Source organism: Wyeomyia smithii, chromosome 2 (assembly GCF_029784165.1).
Source record: "Wyeomyia smithii strain HCP4-BCI-WySm-NY-G18 chromosome 2, ASM2978416v1, whole genome shotgun sequence".
Lineage (NCBI taxonomy): Eukaryota > Metazoa > Arthropoda > Insecta > Diptera > Culicidae > Wyeomyia > Wyeomyia smithii.
The window spans coordinates 139176774-139193776 of NC_073695.1; the positions used below are offsets into that span (position 1 = coordinate 139176774).

At 39.6% G+C, this 17003-nt stretch overlaps 1 protein-coding gene across 1 annotated transcript; it reads right to left on the bottom strand.

Moving 5' to 3' along the window:
* Positions 1-1140: 1140 nt before the first annotated feature.
* On the bottom strand, positions 1141-15466 carry LOC129719983 (uncharacterized). Its single transcript, XM_055671387.1, has 3 exons — positions 14812-15466; positions 1931-4867; positions 1141-1685 (listed from the first exon to the last, which is right to left on the bottom strand). The coding sequence occupies exons 1-3, from the start codon at positions 15464-15466 to the stop codon at positions 1141-1143; spliced, it is 4137 nt and encodes a 1378-aa protein (XP_055527362.1).
* Positions 15467-17003: the final 1537 nt, after the last annotated feature.

The following is a 17003-nucleotide window of genomic DNA, read 5'->3' on the forward strand; positions in this document are numbered from 1 at the left end:
TTCATCTAAACGGTTTAGCGGCACATTCCTGACGTCTGGTTCGGGTAGCGGGCGAATCATATTTTTGACGAGAAAATGCGCTGGGGTTAATGCCGACAAATCGTTGGGGTCAACGGAAAGCGGGGTGAGCGGACGGGAATTCATACAGCCTTCGATAGCAGTTAGCGCAGTAGTGAGTTCTCCGTAGGAGAGCGATGCGGTTCCAAGCTGACGAACAAGATGTTTTTGGCCACCTTTACAGCGGCTTCCCAAAGACCACCGAAATTTGGGGAGCGGGGAGGAATCAGATGCCATTGTATTTTATCTTCAGCGAGCTGCTTCGATATGCGGTCTTGGTCGGGTCCTGGCTGCAGCATGGTATATAGTTGGTGCAGGGCGTTTTTTGCACCGATGAAATTTGTGCCATTATCCGAGTAGATGTGGGCAGGCTTGTTTCTTCTCCAGATGAAGCGACTGAGTGCGAGTAGAAACATGTTGGTGGATAAATCGCCCACCAGCTCTAGGTAGCCAGGCAAACAAAAACTGCCGCATAACATTTCCGTGCGGGTGCTCTGCGATGAATCGGTTTCAAGAATAAAGGGCCACAGTAGTCTACGCCGGTATGACAAAATGTTTCACTAGCTGTAACTCGTCCAACTGGTAGCTACCCAATTGGTTGTTGTATAGGGTAGGGGTTTGCTCTGATGCATCTGAAGCATCTTCTTATTACGCTTTGAACGGCTCTTCGTCCATTGAGCGGTCAAAATTCGTCCCTCACGACTGCGAGAGTCATAACATTGCCATCGTGCAGGACTTTGCTGTGATAAAACTTAATCAGAAGCTTAGTGAAGGGGTGGAAACCGGGAATGACGATTTGATGCTTCACGCTGTATGGTTCGTCGGATAGGCGCAACCGGCCACCGACGCGAGTTATACCTTGGGGGTCCAGAAACGGGCTGAGCAGTCGGATACTGGATCGATTTGGGACTCTTCCAATTCAGCCACAGTCAAAACTGGATCACGAATTCGGTTGTTTCGATTACGTACATTTCGAACGGATCGAAGGCAAAATGCAACAACGTTAAGCAGGCGCTGATACGAGGATAATTGCGAGAACAACGGGTCAGCTGACTTTTCATGTATCACCATAATTGGGTTTAATCACAATTCCATATCTTCTGCTGAAGCGGAGCACTCGATAGCTATCTGCGCAGGCCATTCGGGTTTGGGTTTCAGTAGCCAACTGGGTCCGTGTTGCCACTCGTTGCTCTTGACTAGCTGATCAGCGGAAAAACCACGGGAAACTAGATCTGCTGGATTGTCAGCTCCAGCTACATGCAACCGGGTAGCGTCATGAGTAGCTGACTGTATCACGGAAACTCGATTGGCTACATAAGTTTTCCAAGTTCGGGGTGGGAAACGCAACCAGTGTAAAACTACAGTTGAATCAGTCCAGAAGAACACCGCATTAAATTTAACCTCCAATGCAGCTGCAATTTTCTCGTACAAACGGGAACCAAGTTCAGCTGCACGCAGTTCTAATCGGGGAATGGAGAGCTGTTTTAGCGGGGATACCTTTGATTTGGACGCCAACAGGTTGACCTTGACACGACCATCGATTGCTTCAGAGCGAACATATATACAGGCACCATAAGCTGCTTCCGATGCATCCGCAAAACAGTGTAAGTCAGCACGCTGGTAGTTAGCTGTAAAGACATGACGAGCAATGCGAACATTTTGCAGATGAGGATGCTGGTTACAAAACTGAATCCATTTCTGCTGAAAGTCGGGGGTGACTTCATCGTCCCAATTTAATGATAACAGCCAAAGGTGTTGCAAAAGGATTTTTGCTCGAACGATAACGGGAAATACGAGACCCAAAGGAAAGGGTCAAAAAGCTGGGCAGTAGCTGAGAGTACACTGCGTTTTGTCGTGGGACCGTCTTTCAAACCTATCGCAACATCAAACCGAAATAGGTCACCTTTCGGTTCCCAGCTCATCCCTAATGTTTTTACAATATCATCGGGTTCAAACTTTCTGAGAGATTGTGTCCCAAACAAATCTTGCGGTAGATCATTTAAAACCTCAGGCGCGTTCGAGCACCATTTACGAAGGTTGAAACCGCCTTTCTTCAGTAACTCATTAAGCTGATTACGAAGTTGGATTGCCTGTTCAATGGTAGAATCCCCACTTATCAAATCATCGACGTACATGTTTTTCTGAAGTGCTTGCTGGGCCTGGGGATACGACTCACCATCGTCGTTTGCTAACTGTTGTAGAGCTCGGGTAGACAGGAACGAAGACGGGCTAACACTGTACGTAACGGTCGACAATTCGTAGGTGCTAATGGGTTTTTTACTGCTGAAACGCCACAAGATTCTTTGGAAACTACGGTCCTCGGGGTGTATTAAAACTTGGCGGTACATTTTCTCGATGTCCGCCACCAATGCAATCGGAAATTTGCGAAATCGCACAATATGAGTTAACAGTTCATCCTGCACAACAGGTCCAACAAGAAGTGCCTCGTTCAGTGAGTGTCCGGTTCTAGTTTTCGCCGAGCCATCGAACACAACGCGTACCTTGGTTGTAGAGCTGGAAGCCTTAATAACGGGGTGGTGTGGGAGATAAAATGCATAAGGACCATCCAAGTTATCATCGGGAACAATACTCATATGCCCTAACGCGGCATATTCGGCCATAAAATCGTGGTACTGCCGCTTCAGACCAGCATCTCTTTCTAATTTTCGCTCTAGTGATTTGAAGCGGTTCAAGGCTGTCTGCTTCGACTCCCCTATCAATTGGCTAAAGTTGGGGGCTTTCGGTAGTCGTACTATGTATCGGCCATCTGAATCGCGGGTAGTGGTTTCGCAAAAGAGATTCTCACATGACTGTTCGATGAGAGAATAATTGGGACCGCTGACTTCTTCTAAGGCCCAAAAGCGTTCAAGCAGCTCATCTATTGGGGTAACTGTCGCCACATGACAAGTTACTGGCCGCTGTGGGGATTCTTCTACCGGGATTTTTACGTTGCCTGTCACTATCCAGCCAAACACAGACTCAACGAACATGAGTTGATTTTTGGCCAAACGGATTCGACCCTCTAGCAGGTAAGTGTAAAAATGACCAGCACCGATAATCATGTCAATTTTCTGACTAACATTAAAATTGGGATCGGCCAACTGCACGTTATCGGGAATTTTCCATTGGGAAACAGCAAATGACTTGGAAAGGGTGTCGCTGGTTACCTTTCGCAAGATCAAAAAATCAAGAATGTCTTTGAATTCAGAAACTCTGGAACGGATTTCAGCGCGAACTTGGTACTTGGCATTAGTAGTTGTTCCATCTACACCAGCAATGGGAACGTTTACAACTTTTCGGGATAGGTGTAGTTGCTGGCAGAAGCGCTCACTTATCGCATTAGGCTGCGATCTGGTGTCCAACAAGGCTCTGACAAGATGCTCTTGCCCGTAGGCGTCAACTACTAAAAGCACCACGGTCGATAAGATGACATTTTTACTTATTTCCTTAACTGCGGTATTCAGCGAAAAGGTGTCACAAGCAGACTGGGAAACAACAGCTGTACTTATTTGAAATGCGCCGAGCGGACCGTTATCAACTTTGGGACGGTTTTCAGTAGACAAATTAGCTTGAAAGGGACCGGGATGAATCATCGAATGATGTCGCTTGCTGCACTGCTTGCAGTTGAAATTCGAACGACATTTACGAGCGAAATGATCGCTGCGAAAACAGTTGCTACAGAGTTTTTTGTCTGTGACCACTTCAATGCTACCTTTTACATCTAATCCGTTGAAAACAGGGCAATCTATCATGGCATGTTTTTCCTTTTCGCAGGCAGGGCACGGGGGAAACAGTTTTGCTGGGGGGTTTGTCATGGCATTTGCATTCACACGTGGTGGGCTGGGCTTCTTGCTTCCAGAGTTGTGGCCTCCAGCTCTGGGATGGACATGTTGGGGACGGTTGATGAGAATCGTCTCCAGTACACGGGTTCTTTTCAGCAAAAATTCGATCATCTTGGCATACGTGGGTTGTTCATCCAAGGACGCAGATTCTTCCCAAGACTGCAGCGATGCATCATCCAGCTTATCTTCCAACAGCTCCATCAGAATTGAGCTGAAATGCTCGACGGGCTCGCCAAGTTGTTGCAGTACCTTGGTATGACGTTGAAAATCATCAACTATTCTATGAAGGGCATCGACTGAATTATTCAAAATCTTCGTGTATTTCAGCAGTGCTCGAATATGCTTTTTACGCAGAATAGCTTTATTCGAATAACGTTTGACGAGGGTATCCCATGCAACTGAATAGTTTGCAGCAGTGATGGTAACCGATTGAATCAAATTTGCTGCCTCACCTTTCAGTGCAGCAAGAAGATAGTGAACCTTCGGAACACAAGATATCTCCGTCGAAGAGTGGATCATCGAGACGAACGTGTCATGAAACGTGAGCCAATCATTAAAATCTCCATTAAACTCTGGCAAAGTGATCGTCGGTAATTTAACGTTTGCTAAACCGGACGGGACGGGCTGAGAATCTACTGATGAAGACTGAGAAACGGGGGCGGGTACTGGAAGGGGTTTCTTCGAAAGTAAACTGGCCTTTATTCGAAAACACTGCTCTTCTACTTTGGAACGGCACTCCATATTAGCCGTCAAAAACTGCTCACTATCATCGAACTCCTCGTATTCCGACTGTATCGATTCGAATGTCCCATTTAACTTTTCTAAGCGATCGAGTCGCAGGGGCACTTCATGTTGATGCTCAGCAGGAACATAATTCGCCAAAAAATCCTCCATCCGCTTAAATGCTTCCAGAAGATTTTTCCACTTCACCTCCTTCGCTTTCAGTTTTTTCTCTGCGGGCATTTTCGCTGTCAGCATCAAACGGGAACTAATTCACGGATTTTTCTGGAACCAAAAAAGACCCAGGAAGTACCGCAAAAATACACTAATTTGCTTTGAAAAGGTAATCACCTGGTACCTCTTCCAAAGAGGCCTTGTATTTATATAAAATCGGGAACGATATCGGGAAACTTCCAATAGTTATGTCCAATTGAGGTTATATCTCCTTTATCTTCACACGTGCCGGGATGGGTTGGGTAAATCACGATAAATTGAGGTTAAATTCCTCCTGCTTCACACGTGCCAGGTTGGGTTGAGTACAATTTATCCTGTTGAGGTTAAGGTCCTCCTTGCACACACGTGGCGGGATGGGCTGGGTACTAAGCTCAATAGCTTGACTTAAGGTTAGTTTCACTTCTAACTACTCACAACGGGACGGGTCGGGCGGAAATCCTGGTCACGGCACCAAAATGTTGGGTCCAGAATTTCCAAACGGGTCTGGGGAATCAACTTCCAAATTCAACGCTTCTTCTCAACAAGAACAGCGGACTGCGGGACTGGTATCTTCGGGTTCAACTTCTTTTTTTTACAGGAGGTATATTTCACGGGTAGCGTTCTAATATGCGGACACTGGTAAGTACAGGCACTAACTGATTCACAGGTAAGTATTCAGCACCAGGTAACTACGGAAAACACCTTTAAACAAGAGAAAATCTATTCTCTTCGCGGGTAAGTGTCGGATAATTCACGAAACAAAACTAGTCACTTTTTCCGTTGAACCAGTACACTTTAATTATCCTGTATTAGGGGGTTTTTCTCTTATTTGGGGCTATAAAATAAACTCGATCGTTGCTTCTTGACGGTTTATTATAAACTGAGGGATGTTATCTGGGTTTCTTCACCCTTTTATCGAATCATTTAGCGGAAACAGTAAAAATATAAAAATACTCATAGCGCGAACCGAACCGAGAGTAAATAAACCAGCATAAAAAACTACTGTCATATGCTGCACAAGATTATTATAGGTAGGGAGGCAGGATTAGTAGCGTGCTGCCATCTGTTCGTCGGTTCTTGCGTACTATCTGATATTGCGCGATAGGGTGTTTCTCTTACTTCGAGACTAAACAGATGCCATGAAGTGTATCATGAAAAAACAGACACAGTTTCATCTACAGAGGTACTCAGTCGTTGTGCCCAGTTGATTGCTGAAATTTCATTGTTTAACAAGTTAGTGTCACATCTCTTGAAGTTGAATTCCGTGGTATTCACTGCAGCGTTTTAGAGCCGGTCCGGTGAATTGCGTGTCAAAAAGGCATGTGATGCTCGTCTAGTTTTAGGAGTGGAGTTGGTGCGCCAAAATGTTCCACGCAATCGGGACAGTTGACGTACGCTAGGTCGAGAATCCTCCCACTTGCATTTCGTAGGCTATTCATCTGAACAAGACCAGCAATGGACATTGATTCCGTCAGTGACACCTCTCGTTTTGATGTAGCGTCCGTAGGGAGATAACCGTTTATGTCGTCGTCAAAGTGCCAGCTGTGGCGCATAATGTTAAAGCTTGGTAATAGAAAACAGATGTGACATAGCAGCTACGAAACTGCATCGTTAGGTCTCGCAACGTGAGCAATAACACTCAAGTTCGATTGCCCATTGCAATCTTCATTGCTCAGCCACGACTGTTCTCAAATTACCAGAATTCGACAGTACACGACGGGTTACCGACCGTCATAAAATTCAAGTACATGTTACCAGCTCTCTTTTTATTTCTTCTCTCCCATTCTCTTTTCTTTCCAAAGGCTCTCGCCCAAATTGTCAATTGTATTAAACACCATTTGTACCGATAGTAAAAATAAACCGGATCATTCGAAACCGAAACCGAAAACCAGTATAGTCTTATTTTTGTATGCCGATGACAAAACCACATGGCGACCTGTGCCATATCGGACGAGCAAAAATATAGTTAACAAAACACGGCAGTAGAACAGTTATGCCGGAATAAAGTTACTGAAGTGAATTTTGTCATGTTGCAGTATTCACATCGAAGCAATTATGTCGAACCAAAAGTGAAAGAACCCTAAATAATTCAGTGCCGAACAGGAATGCGATCCATACGATTTGTGAAGGAAACGAGTTAGCTCAACTAACGCTCCCATCAAATTGACATGAAAATTACACCGTGAGCAACTGAAGTGATAAGTGTTACGATGATATATGGATGTTCTTATTCCATCACACCGTTGCTAATTGATGGACTTTAGTTAAAAACAAAACATTGATAACTATCGCTGTTATAACAAGCGCTACAAAAAGTAATAGTTAATGCATGCATCCCAACAATAGTGAGTGCCCATTCCCACGTTATCTATGTTCCTATCAATCAATGACTTTGAACAACCAGAAATAAGTGAAAAAGATGTGAAAAACTAACTCTAAACTAGTGCAAAACAATGGAGATCCACAGGTTAATGTACAAAACACCTTGGATATCCATAGCGAGTATCATGCAGAGCACGAAGTGAGAGTCACCCTTATATTGTGCGTGGTGGCTATCCAATTAATAATCACGCTTTATCAAATATACAAGCGCCACTCAAGGGCACAAACGCTGCAAATCGCCAGATCGGTGGCGAATATAAATCAAGTATAAAAACGAAAAAAAGACAAACATTACTGGGAGCCGGTTGAGGAAGCAGATCACCGCCGATAGGAAGAAAAAAAATAAATCCACACTACTCTACATTACCGGGAGCCGGTTGAGGAAGCAGATCACCGCCGATAGGAAAGAAAGAAAAATAAATCCACACTTCTCTACATTACCGAGAGCCGGTTAAGGTACATATGGGTAACACAACAATAAATGTAAGTGACAAATCATTTTACATAATGAATGGGAATAGAGAATGTTAGACTAATGATACAAAATAGTTTAGGAGAATTAAGGAAGCTACTGAATAACCTAAAGAGAGCTCCTAATAGGAGATACAGGAAAAACACTGTGACCCAAAAAATTAATTACTCAAAAAATATAAACAATAAAATAGGAGCCCTACTAACGCTCAATGAAGAAGAGCTCCCATTGAGTGAACTAGAATTTTCAATTAGAGCAACACGGTTAGCGTATGACGAAACAATGCAAATTTTAAATAATAAACTAGCGCTCTCATTAGATTGTCCTAGCAAATTAAAAACAGCAACGTTAGGGATATTTTTTTGTATTAAACTAACCAAATAACAAAACTAAGAATGCCGGTAGTGGACATAAAGCTGGGAACCGCATTGGTTAATACCTATGACGGTTCACCAGCACAATTAAATGCGTTCCCCGACGCGGTGGCGCTATTCTCAGACACCGTGGAAACCGAATTTGCTGATGCGAGCGTAGCACAGAAAGCGACGGCACAAACAACCGTAGTTCGCTTCGTTAGAACAAGGCTAACGGGTACTGCTAGCCAGGCAGCGGGAGAATTGAATAACCTACAGGAAATTGTCAACGCTATAAAAACGCGTTGTACACCGAAAACTTCCTCTGATACCATTTGGGCAAAATTAAAGCTAGTTAAACAAACTTCAACGGCAGAAAATTTCTGTGACGCCGTTGAAAAATTGGCTAATGATTTGAAATCTGCATATATCACGGAAGGCATTCCACATGATACGGCAGATAAAATGTCGACTAAACGGGGGTGGAAACGCTAATTAGCGGCACCAAAAACCCCGACGTGAAAATTATCTTAAAGGCAGGGAATTTCGCGAAACTAAATGATGCAGTGCAAAAACTACAAGAAAATGAATCTGGGGTAGAGCCCTAATCTCACGTTTTTCACGTAAGAGAGAACAATAACTACCGTGGTCGGGGCCGCGGATACAACAATAGTAGAGGCAAAAGATTTCGTGGTAGAAATGCCAACGATGGGGGGCGTTATCGGAATTCCGGCCATTATAATTATCAAAATTTCCAACCAGGTAATAACTGGCGTGGTAGAAATAATTATTATCACCAACAACGCAACCTAGGTCCTGGGCGGCAGATTTTTCATGCCAACCAGAACCAAGGAAATGGGCAGATCCCCCAGCAACCACTGCAACCAAGGCAGATTCAGCAACAAAGTGGGGGAATAGTTACGAACAGTCAACAACAAAATCAACAGGTCCAATTAGTCAATCTTGTGCAGCAGCACCAATAAAACAGTTTTTCTCAGTAAATGCTTCATGCAGTAATTTCATAGTTCTGAAAATAGATTTTTTGGACACAGAATGTACTTTACTCGTGGATTCTGGAGCGGAAATATCCATTTTTAGGACAAACAATGTGCATCCAACTACGCTAATAAACACAAACGAGCAATGCTCAATATCCGGAATTAACAAACATGTGGTGCCTACCTTAGGAACCGCAATTACTACTATAAATCTACCAAATGGACTAAAAATTGAACACACATCTCATTTGGTGGATTATCAATTGCCAATTCCTACCGATGGAATTATTGGTAGAGATTTTTTGCGTAAATATCATTGTCTAATCGATTACGACACCTTGATGCTTTCTGGTTGATATAATTCGGCGCCTTTCGAATTGCCTATCCATGAAGACATGGACGGAGGTATCTTATTACCAAATGTGAGGTTTTTAGACGGGTAAAAATCGGAAATATTATTTTTTTTCCAAGACATTTATTCGATACGGCACAATACAATCTAATGTTTAACGGAGCCAAATACACATATGTGTCTTACTTACTAACTTAATATTTAAAGATCATTTTTGGTTTTCGCGGCCGACTACGAGCTACAACTAATATTAAAACAATATTTTTTTTAATCTCTAGACAGATACTATCTGTTTTTGGTTCTCAAATCACGTTAATCATCGGCATTTGCGTTGGTTGTATAGTTGTTCTGAAGGTATTATAATAAGTTAAATCAACTCCATTCACTTTGACGTTAAAACATTGAATTCTCTTTATTTTCTTTTTAGGTTTACAGGTTGGTTCTTACAGCTAAGTTTACGCTGCTTAATTCTAGTACTACGAACTAGTGGGAGAAAAACATAGCTACCTCATTTACTTGTCATCCAATCGTGGGCTAGCTTGATGACGCCGCTACGATTGGTAATTTGAATACATAACATACAAACATACAGGCGTGCGCGGCAGGCGCAGATAGCCTGTGAGTTTGTTTGTTTATTTTGCAGCCATATGCGCACATCGCATTGGGCTTGGGATAGGTCTGGACAAGACATGGGATAGTGACATTGGATACTCTCACTGTGGCAGTAAGGCATTATGCAACTCAAGTGCATTAGCTTAGTTATGCAACTTGTGAGGTTGGAAATAATTTATTGGCTGGGAAGGAACGTGACCCAGAATAACTGCTGGACATGTACTTCAGACTGGTGAGAAAATTAAAGGATTTGTTAATCGTTTTGGGACTTGTGGGAATCATGAGTGGTTTGGAAATTATGGTTTGTGAGTGGGAAATAAAGCAATACTTTGCTTTGGCTTTTCTTGAAAGCATATGGGAAAAAGGTTTCTTGGAAACATATGGGAAAAAGGTGGATTTCGTTATTAATTTATGGTCTTGGGAAAGTTATCTTGAAGTTGTGGGGAATTCATAAAATTCAAAAAATTCATAATCTGGGATATACCATACCATCCCTCCAAGAGGAACATAAATGGTGAAATTGAAATGAAACCTTTTATTGTTGTCAACACTTTGGAGTAAATTGAAAAAAAGGATGTGCTATGTTTTCTCTTATAAACGGTATTTGATGAATACTGTGCTTTCATCGTGATGTCATCGTTTGATTACTTATTTGAATTAAAATACATGAAAATGATTTTGATTTATATATGCTATCTGAATATATAATATCTTGGAAATATTTGAATACATGTTATTTGAAATGTAATATGAAATTTAAGTTTTTATTAAACGGTTTTTGTGAACTAGTATTGAATGGTTTGAATTAATGTTTTTAATTTTGCAATTTGGATCTAAAAGTTCTTCTACTATATATGGACCTTCATAAAATGGATCCAGTTTTCTTCTGTTTTCAATTGTTAGATAAACCGTATCATTTATTTTTAATTGGATCGGGTTTGTACCTATTTCTGTTGAAATTGTTCGTTTTACCTTCTGTTCAATCAATTTATTTTTTGCGATTTCGTTCGATTTTTGAATTTTATATTTTAATTCTTTACTATATTGTTCAAAGTTGTAAACTGGTTCTATTCCTTGTTTGAGAATTTCTTGTGGTAATTTAGCTTTAACTCCAAAAACAAGTTCATGTGGAGAAAATCCATGATCTGTGTGTTGTAGTTAAAAGCGTAAAATTTCAACCATTCATCCCAATCAGATTGATGCTCGTTAACGAAAGATCTCAGGTATTCATTTAAACATCTGTGATTTCTCTCGAGCGCTCCGATTGTCTGAGGATGATAAGCTGTACTAAATATTTGTTTGATATGTAATATTTTGCAGATCTGATCAAAGACTTCATTATTATATTCTGTTCCTTGATCGGATCTTAAAATTAAAAATGTTCCATATGTTAGTATGAAATCATTAACCAACGCTTTAGCGATAACATTTGCTTCTTTGGTTGGTACTGGTATTAATATAACATATTTTGTTAGATCGCATTGAATAGTCACTGCGTATCTATTGTTATTATTACTTTTAGGTAACGGACCAACTGTATCTATTGATATAATTTCAAATGGGAATGATGGAGTTGTAGTTACTATTTGTTTTTCTTTTGTATGCTTTATGAGTTTGTTTCGTTTGCATAATTCACAGGCCTTAATGAATTCTGCAATCGATCTTTTCATATTATTCCATTTGTAGATTTCTCTTACTTGAAGGTATAATCTATGTTGTCCTACATGTCCTCCTGTAGGTGTATTATGAAAATCGTGTAATATTTTCTGTATTACATCTTTCTTCGTAACCATCATTGGTGGTTTATAAACTATAATCTGTATAGAATACACTAGTGTATTGGCTATATTTTTGAAATTTTCGACAGTAATCATTTTGAATATTTCGTCGTTAGTCGACAGCGCTATTTTTCCTTGATTCATTTTTACCATGATATTCTCTAATTTCAGAAGAGCAGATTCTAAAATTTGACTTCCGTCATTTAACTGTTGATGCACTTGTGCAACAATTTTACTATTTTTCTTGATTATAAACTTAAATTCATTTGCGACTACAATTGTTTCTAACTTAAGTAATTTATTTGTTTCAGAGGGGTTATTAGTCGAGTACGCAGAGAGGTGATCAATCTCTTCTGGCGTCGACTCCCGTTCATTCATAATAGTATTATTAATTTTACTATTTTGAGTCTGTCTAGTCATAGATCTCGTATTTATTTTTAATATATTTATGTCCTTCAACTCTTCTGAGGTTGTAATTATTCTTGACAACGCGTCTGCTCCTACATTTCCTTTTCCTGGAATGTATTCTATTGTGAAGTCATATTCTTCCAAATCGAGACGCATTCTGGTCAATTTAGAAGTAGGATTTTTCATTCCAAACAGATAAACCAAAGGTCTATGATCTGTCCGAACTGTGAATTTTCTTCCATACAAGTAAGGCTTGAAATAATTAATGGCCCAATGAATAGCCGTTAATTCTTTCAGAATAACAGGTTTGTTTTTCTCTGCTTGAATAAATGCTTTACTTGCAAAAGCGATTGGTGAATTTCCATTTTGTGTTTGTTGAGACAGAACTGCTCCACATCCAACGTCTGAAGCATCTGTCGTCAGTATAAATTCCTTTGAAAAATCGGGATATTGCAACAATGTTGGTGATATTAAAATATTTCTCAAACTGTCAAATGCAATTTGACATTTCTCAGTCCGAACGAACGTCGTGTTTTTCTTTAACAACTGATTTAAAGGATATGCCAACGTTGCGAAATTTGGCACAAATTTCCTATAATAATTACAGAATGCAACGAATTTTCTAACTTCGTCTGCATTTGTTGGTACTGGGTAATTCAACACAGCTTTAAATTTGGAATCATCAGGTAACATACCTTGATCAGTAATCTTATGACCTAAATATGTCACTTCTGTACTGTAAAAATTACATTTTTGTGCATTAAGTTTCAGACTATAGTATCTCAAACGTTCAAAAACTTGAGTTAGGTTTGAAAGATGATGATTAACTGAACAACCAATTATTACAATATCATCAATATAAATGAATGCTAACTCTGGCGTCAAACCTGCCATGGCTATTGTCATCATTCGTTGAAAACTATTCGGGCTTATATTTAGTCCGAAAGGTAATCTTGTGAACTGATAATGACCATTTTTTGTTGAAAGGGCGGTGAATTTTCTAGATTCATTGTCTAGCGGTATTTGATGAAAACCCGACATGAGATCTAGAGTTGAAAAATACTTTGCTCTACCGAGTTGATCTAAAATGTCATCAATTCTCGGTAGCGGGAATTTATCGGCTAAAATCTTTTTGTTGAGTTGTCTGAAATCGACAACCAAACGCCATTTTTTCTCGCTATCATTAGAGTTCTTTGGTACCAGTAAAATTGGTGAGTTATACGAAGATACAGAGGGCTCAATTATGTTGCTCTCTAACATTTTATTCACTTGCCTGTCAATTTCGTCACGCTGTGCATGAATTGTTTTATAATTGGGAATATAAACTGGAACATTGTCATTAAGAACAATATTCTGTGAATAAAAATTATTCTGCGTAACCACTTCCTCTGGTAAACAGAAAATATCTTGATAGTTATTAATTAAATTCATAAATTTTTCTTTAGCATATTGCGGAATTTTTTCCATGTTTAATGTTATTTAAAATTTGTTCACATCTTCTTTCATGCTGACGTTTGTTTTTATTCACGTTAAGAATAACATAGTCAGTTAAACGACTTAACGTAGGTTTAAATTGAGAATAGGATATGTATAATGGTTCATTGTTAGTATTTATAAACTTAACGTAAGGTTTTATTGCTGAAATAATGGAGTTTCCACAAAATACTCCTGGATAAATCTCTTCAGAATGAACTACCATATCTTCTGAGATTCGTAAATGCGGGACTCTTCTAACGACTTCACTACGACTCGGTATTATGAAGCCTTCATTTAAGTTATCTTCGATTGGTATTGCCATCTGTACATTTCCTATATTAAATGTAAGCAACCAATATTCGTAATTTAAAACACATTTATAATCAACTAAAAAGTCACGTCCTGAAATACCATCTGCTTGAATAGGTATATCGGGCGTGAATAAATGAAAGGTATGGTTTAGCACTAAACTGTTGTTAAAACATAGTGCGGTATTTACTAAACCTAAAGTCTGTATATTATTTTCTGTAATACCAACTAAATTTATTTTATTATTAATATTTACAGGTTGATCTGGGTTGATATTACGCGCTTTAAATAACGATATATCAGCGCCAGTATCAAGAATTAAATTACAAACTGTATTCCCGGTCATGTGCACTTTGACCTGGATAAAGTTTGATGCATTTAAATTAATTGTCAATATCGGTGTGGCGGTTGGTAACAACTGACTAGTTAGTCGACGTCTAGGATCAATTGCTACTGTTGGCCAAAAAAATAATTTGTATTTGTCACCCCGTTCTGTGGCAATGCTAATTGTTGATTATTAGTTATGCTTGCCTGGTTAATACCAGCTGTTACTTGAGCATAATTGGGGTTATTTAAACATCCCTGTTGCTGAATTTGAAAATTGTTTGGTAACTGTGGCAAATTTTGCTGCCTCATAATGAACATTCTTGCATCATTAAAATTTCGGTTCTGGTTGAATTGCCGATTTGGGTTGAAATTTTGATTAAAACCTCTATTAAATCGATTAAAGTTTCTATTGAACGGGACTTGGTTGTTTTGGTGGTTAAAGTTTCTATTATTTTGAGGGTGATAATTATTGTAATAATTACGATTAATGTTCGACTGATATCTATTATTACCGTTGCCTCTACGGTAACCATCGCTGTTTCGCTGTTGTGTATTTTGTCTAGTATCTTGAAACCTATTGTTACTGCTGATACGCGTGGCGTTTAGCACTACTGAATTCGATGTTTTAATTGTTGGCTTTTCATTTTCGATCATGACATTGATGGCTTCCTGCAGGTTGTCGAATTTACCTACTTTCAGCATCATTCTAGTCTCTGAATTCGCTGAGTTCTCAACCATCGTTTGGATAGCTGCTTTCAATGTCATTCGTTTTGCTGCGTCACTAGGGATTTGTTCCCTGATGTACGTTTCATTTAACTTTTCGGCAAGTAAGTCTACTTGTTTCGAAAAATTTTGAATATCATCCGCTGACTTTAGCTTTAGATTGGACAAGTTTGTCTTCGCTAAATCGTTACTCTTGTCACTGCAGTTATTAGTTAACGATTGCGTAATACAATCGTAATTTTCCGGAGTGGTAGCGAACAAATTTCTCGCTTTTCCACTCAGTTTCGTTAATATGATTTGAATGGCCGCTGGTTTGCTTTCAGCGGGTACAATAGTCTTAACTAAATTCACTGCGTCTACGAAGGATTTAACTCCTCCGGAGCTTCCATCATAAGCAGGAATTAAAGTAGCCAGTTCGGCTGCTGTTTTTATATCAAGCGCCATTGTTACTGAAGTCTGTACTCGTTTATACCAAATAATTAATTTGGCTAAAATTTTTAATTTAAATTTTCTTCTCAATAGGCGTACCTCAATCACACTGTTCACTTTCGAAAGTGATATCAATGACTCGCCAGGTTTAGTTAATTGCGTATCGCTGCTCGCTCTTAAAAGCGGGTCGTCGATACTAGGTTTTAATAGAAGTGCTTTATCAGAGGTTTCTGGCTCACTATCATACCCTCTTTGAATTATCTGGGTATTGTCCAGAATTGATATGCATTTGTTATAGGTTAATTTTAATTTTGTATAAATTTCTACTTCTTCATTCCATTTTCAGTTCCTATGCGGTATTGCAAAGAATTCACCAAAATTTTATATTCTGTAAATAATTCCTGGAGCTGGATCGTTTTGATTTGAACTCCTGATAGGGTTCTTGGCCTTGTTTTGTTTTTATATAAGTTGAGATATTCCTTGGTTATGAACGTTTCAATCTCTTTTGAACGTTCCATTTACTGTTTTATGAAATATTCTGTACATTATATAATTATACATTTTTCTTATATTGGTAGTGCCTATTAATAATAACAACAATGATTAACACAAATAGAAGTTTGACTTATCTGTCGTTGATGCTGCTGCTGTCGGTGTCGAGTCGTTGTTGTAACAGCCTGATTTCGATTTCCGCTGGCTGTAGACTGGTGAATCGCTTGGTGGTGATGAATTGCCGCACTGCAGACACAGACGACTTCTTGTAGATGTTACTCGTTGTTTTATTGTACAGTTGTAAACTCGTTGGTTTTTTTTGTTAATTTTTTTTTAATTTTTCACTGTTTACCTCTTGGGGCGAGGTAGCTGCCCATGACTGTTTTTATTTATGTTTATTTAAACACTTTTAACAGCCATCACTCGGTGGCATAAAGTCTTTTGCAAGTTCACTACACGTGGCTGATGTCGTGGAGACTTTTCGCGATTTTCAGCGCGCGCTTATTAATGCGCCGTTTCAACATTTCATACGCGGTTAGCAATAGTTGAACTAAAGATACACACATAATCACCCATAACATCACTTCGTGAGTCTGCAATGATTCGCTATGCAGCTCCTGATTGTTAATGATTTTCACTTGGGGGTCCGCATTATGTACCGTCGCGGACTTCGACTGCGTTTTCCCCATCGTTACTATTTTTAGTGTCACTTTTTAGTCTATAGTTTTTAAAATTTTGTTTATAATTTTCTCGAATGTTAGTTCTTTTGCACTTTCACTCAGATTGTTGCCGCAACAACTCCCACCTTTTACGCTCACCCGCGTAGAAGGCTTTTTTCTGTGCCTTCGTCATACGGGGTGGCGTTTTTTTTATAATTTTCTTCTGTTCTACGTTTGGGGTATACGCAGGGGCGTCTGCGTCGTCCCAACACTCTACACTCTGCATTTCTGAGCAGGTCACTAAGTCTCTTTTTTTTTAAATTTTCGAGGACTTAACACTTTCCGTATTTGCTTCACTTTTCACTTCACGGCCACGAACTTCTGCAATCCGACAATTTGCA

What these genes read in the sequence shown, in the direction of transcription:
- LOC129719983 (XM_055671387.1), bottom strand. Translation starts at nt 15,466, where the DNA reads ATGGCGCTTGATATAAAAACAGCAGCCGAACTGGCTACTTTAATTCCT. An exon ending in TGGTTACCGTAGAGGCAACG is followed by an intron (nt 4,868 to 14,811) that starts GTAATAATAGAT and finishes TGATGCTGACAG; the next exon opens with CGAAAATGCCCGCAGAGAAA. An exon ending in TCGGTTTGATGTTGCGATAG is followed by an intron (nt 1,686 to 1,930) that starts GTTTGAAAGACG and finishes ATGTCTTTACAG; the next exon opens with CTAACTACCAGCGTGCTGAC.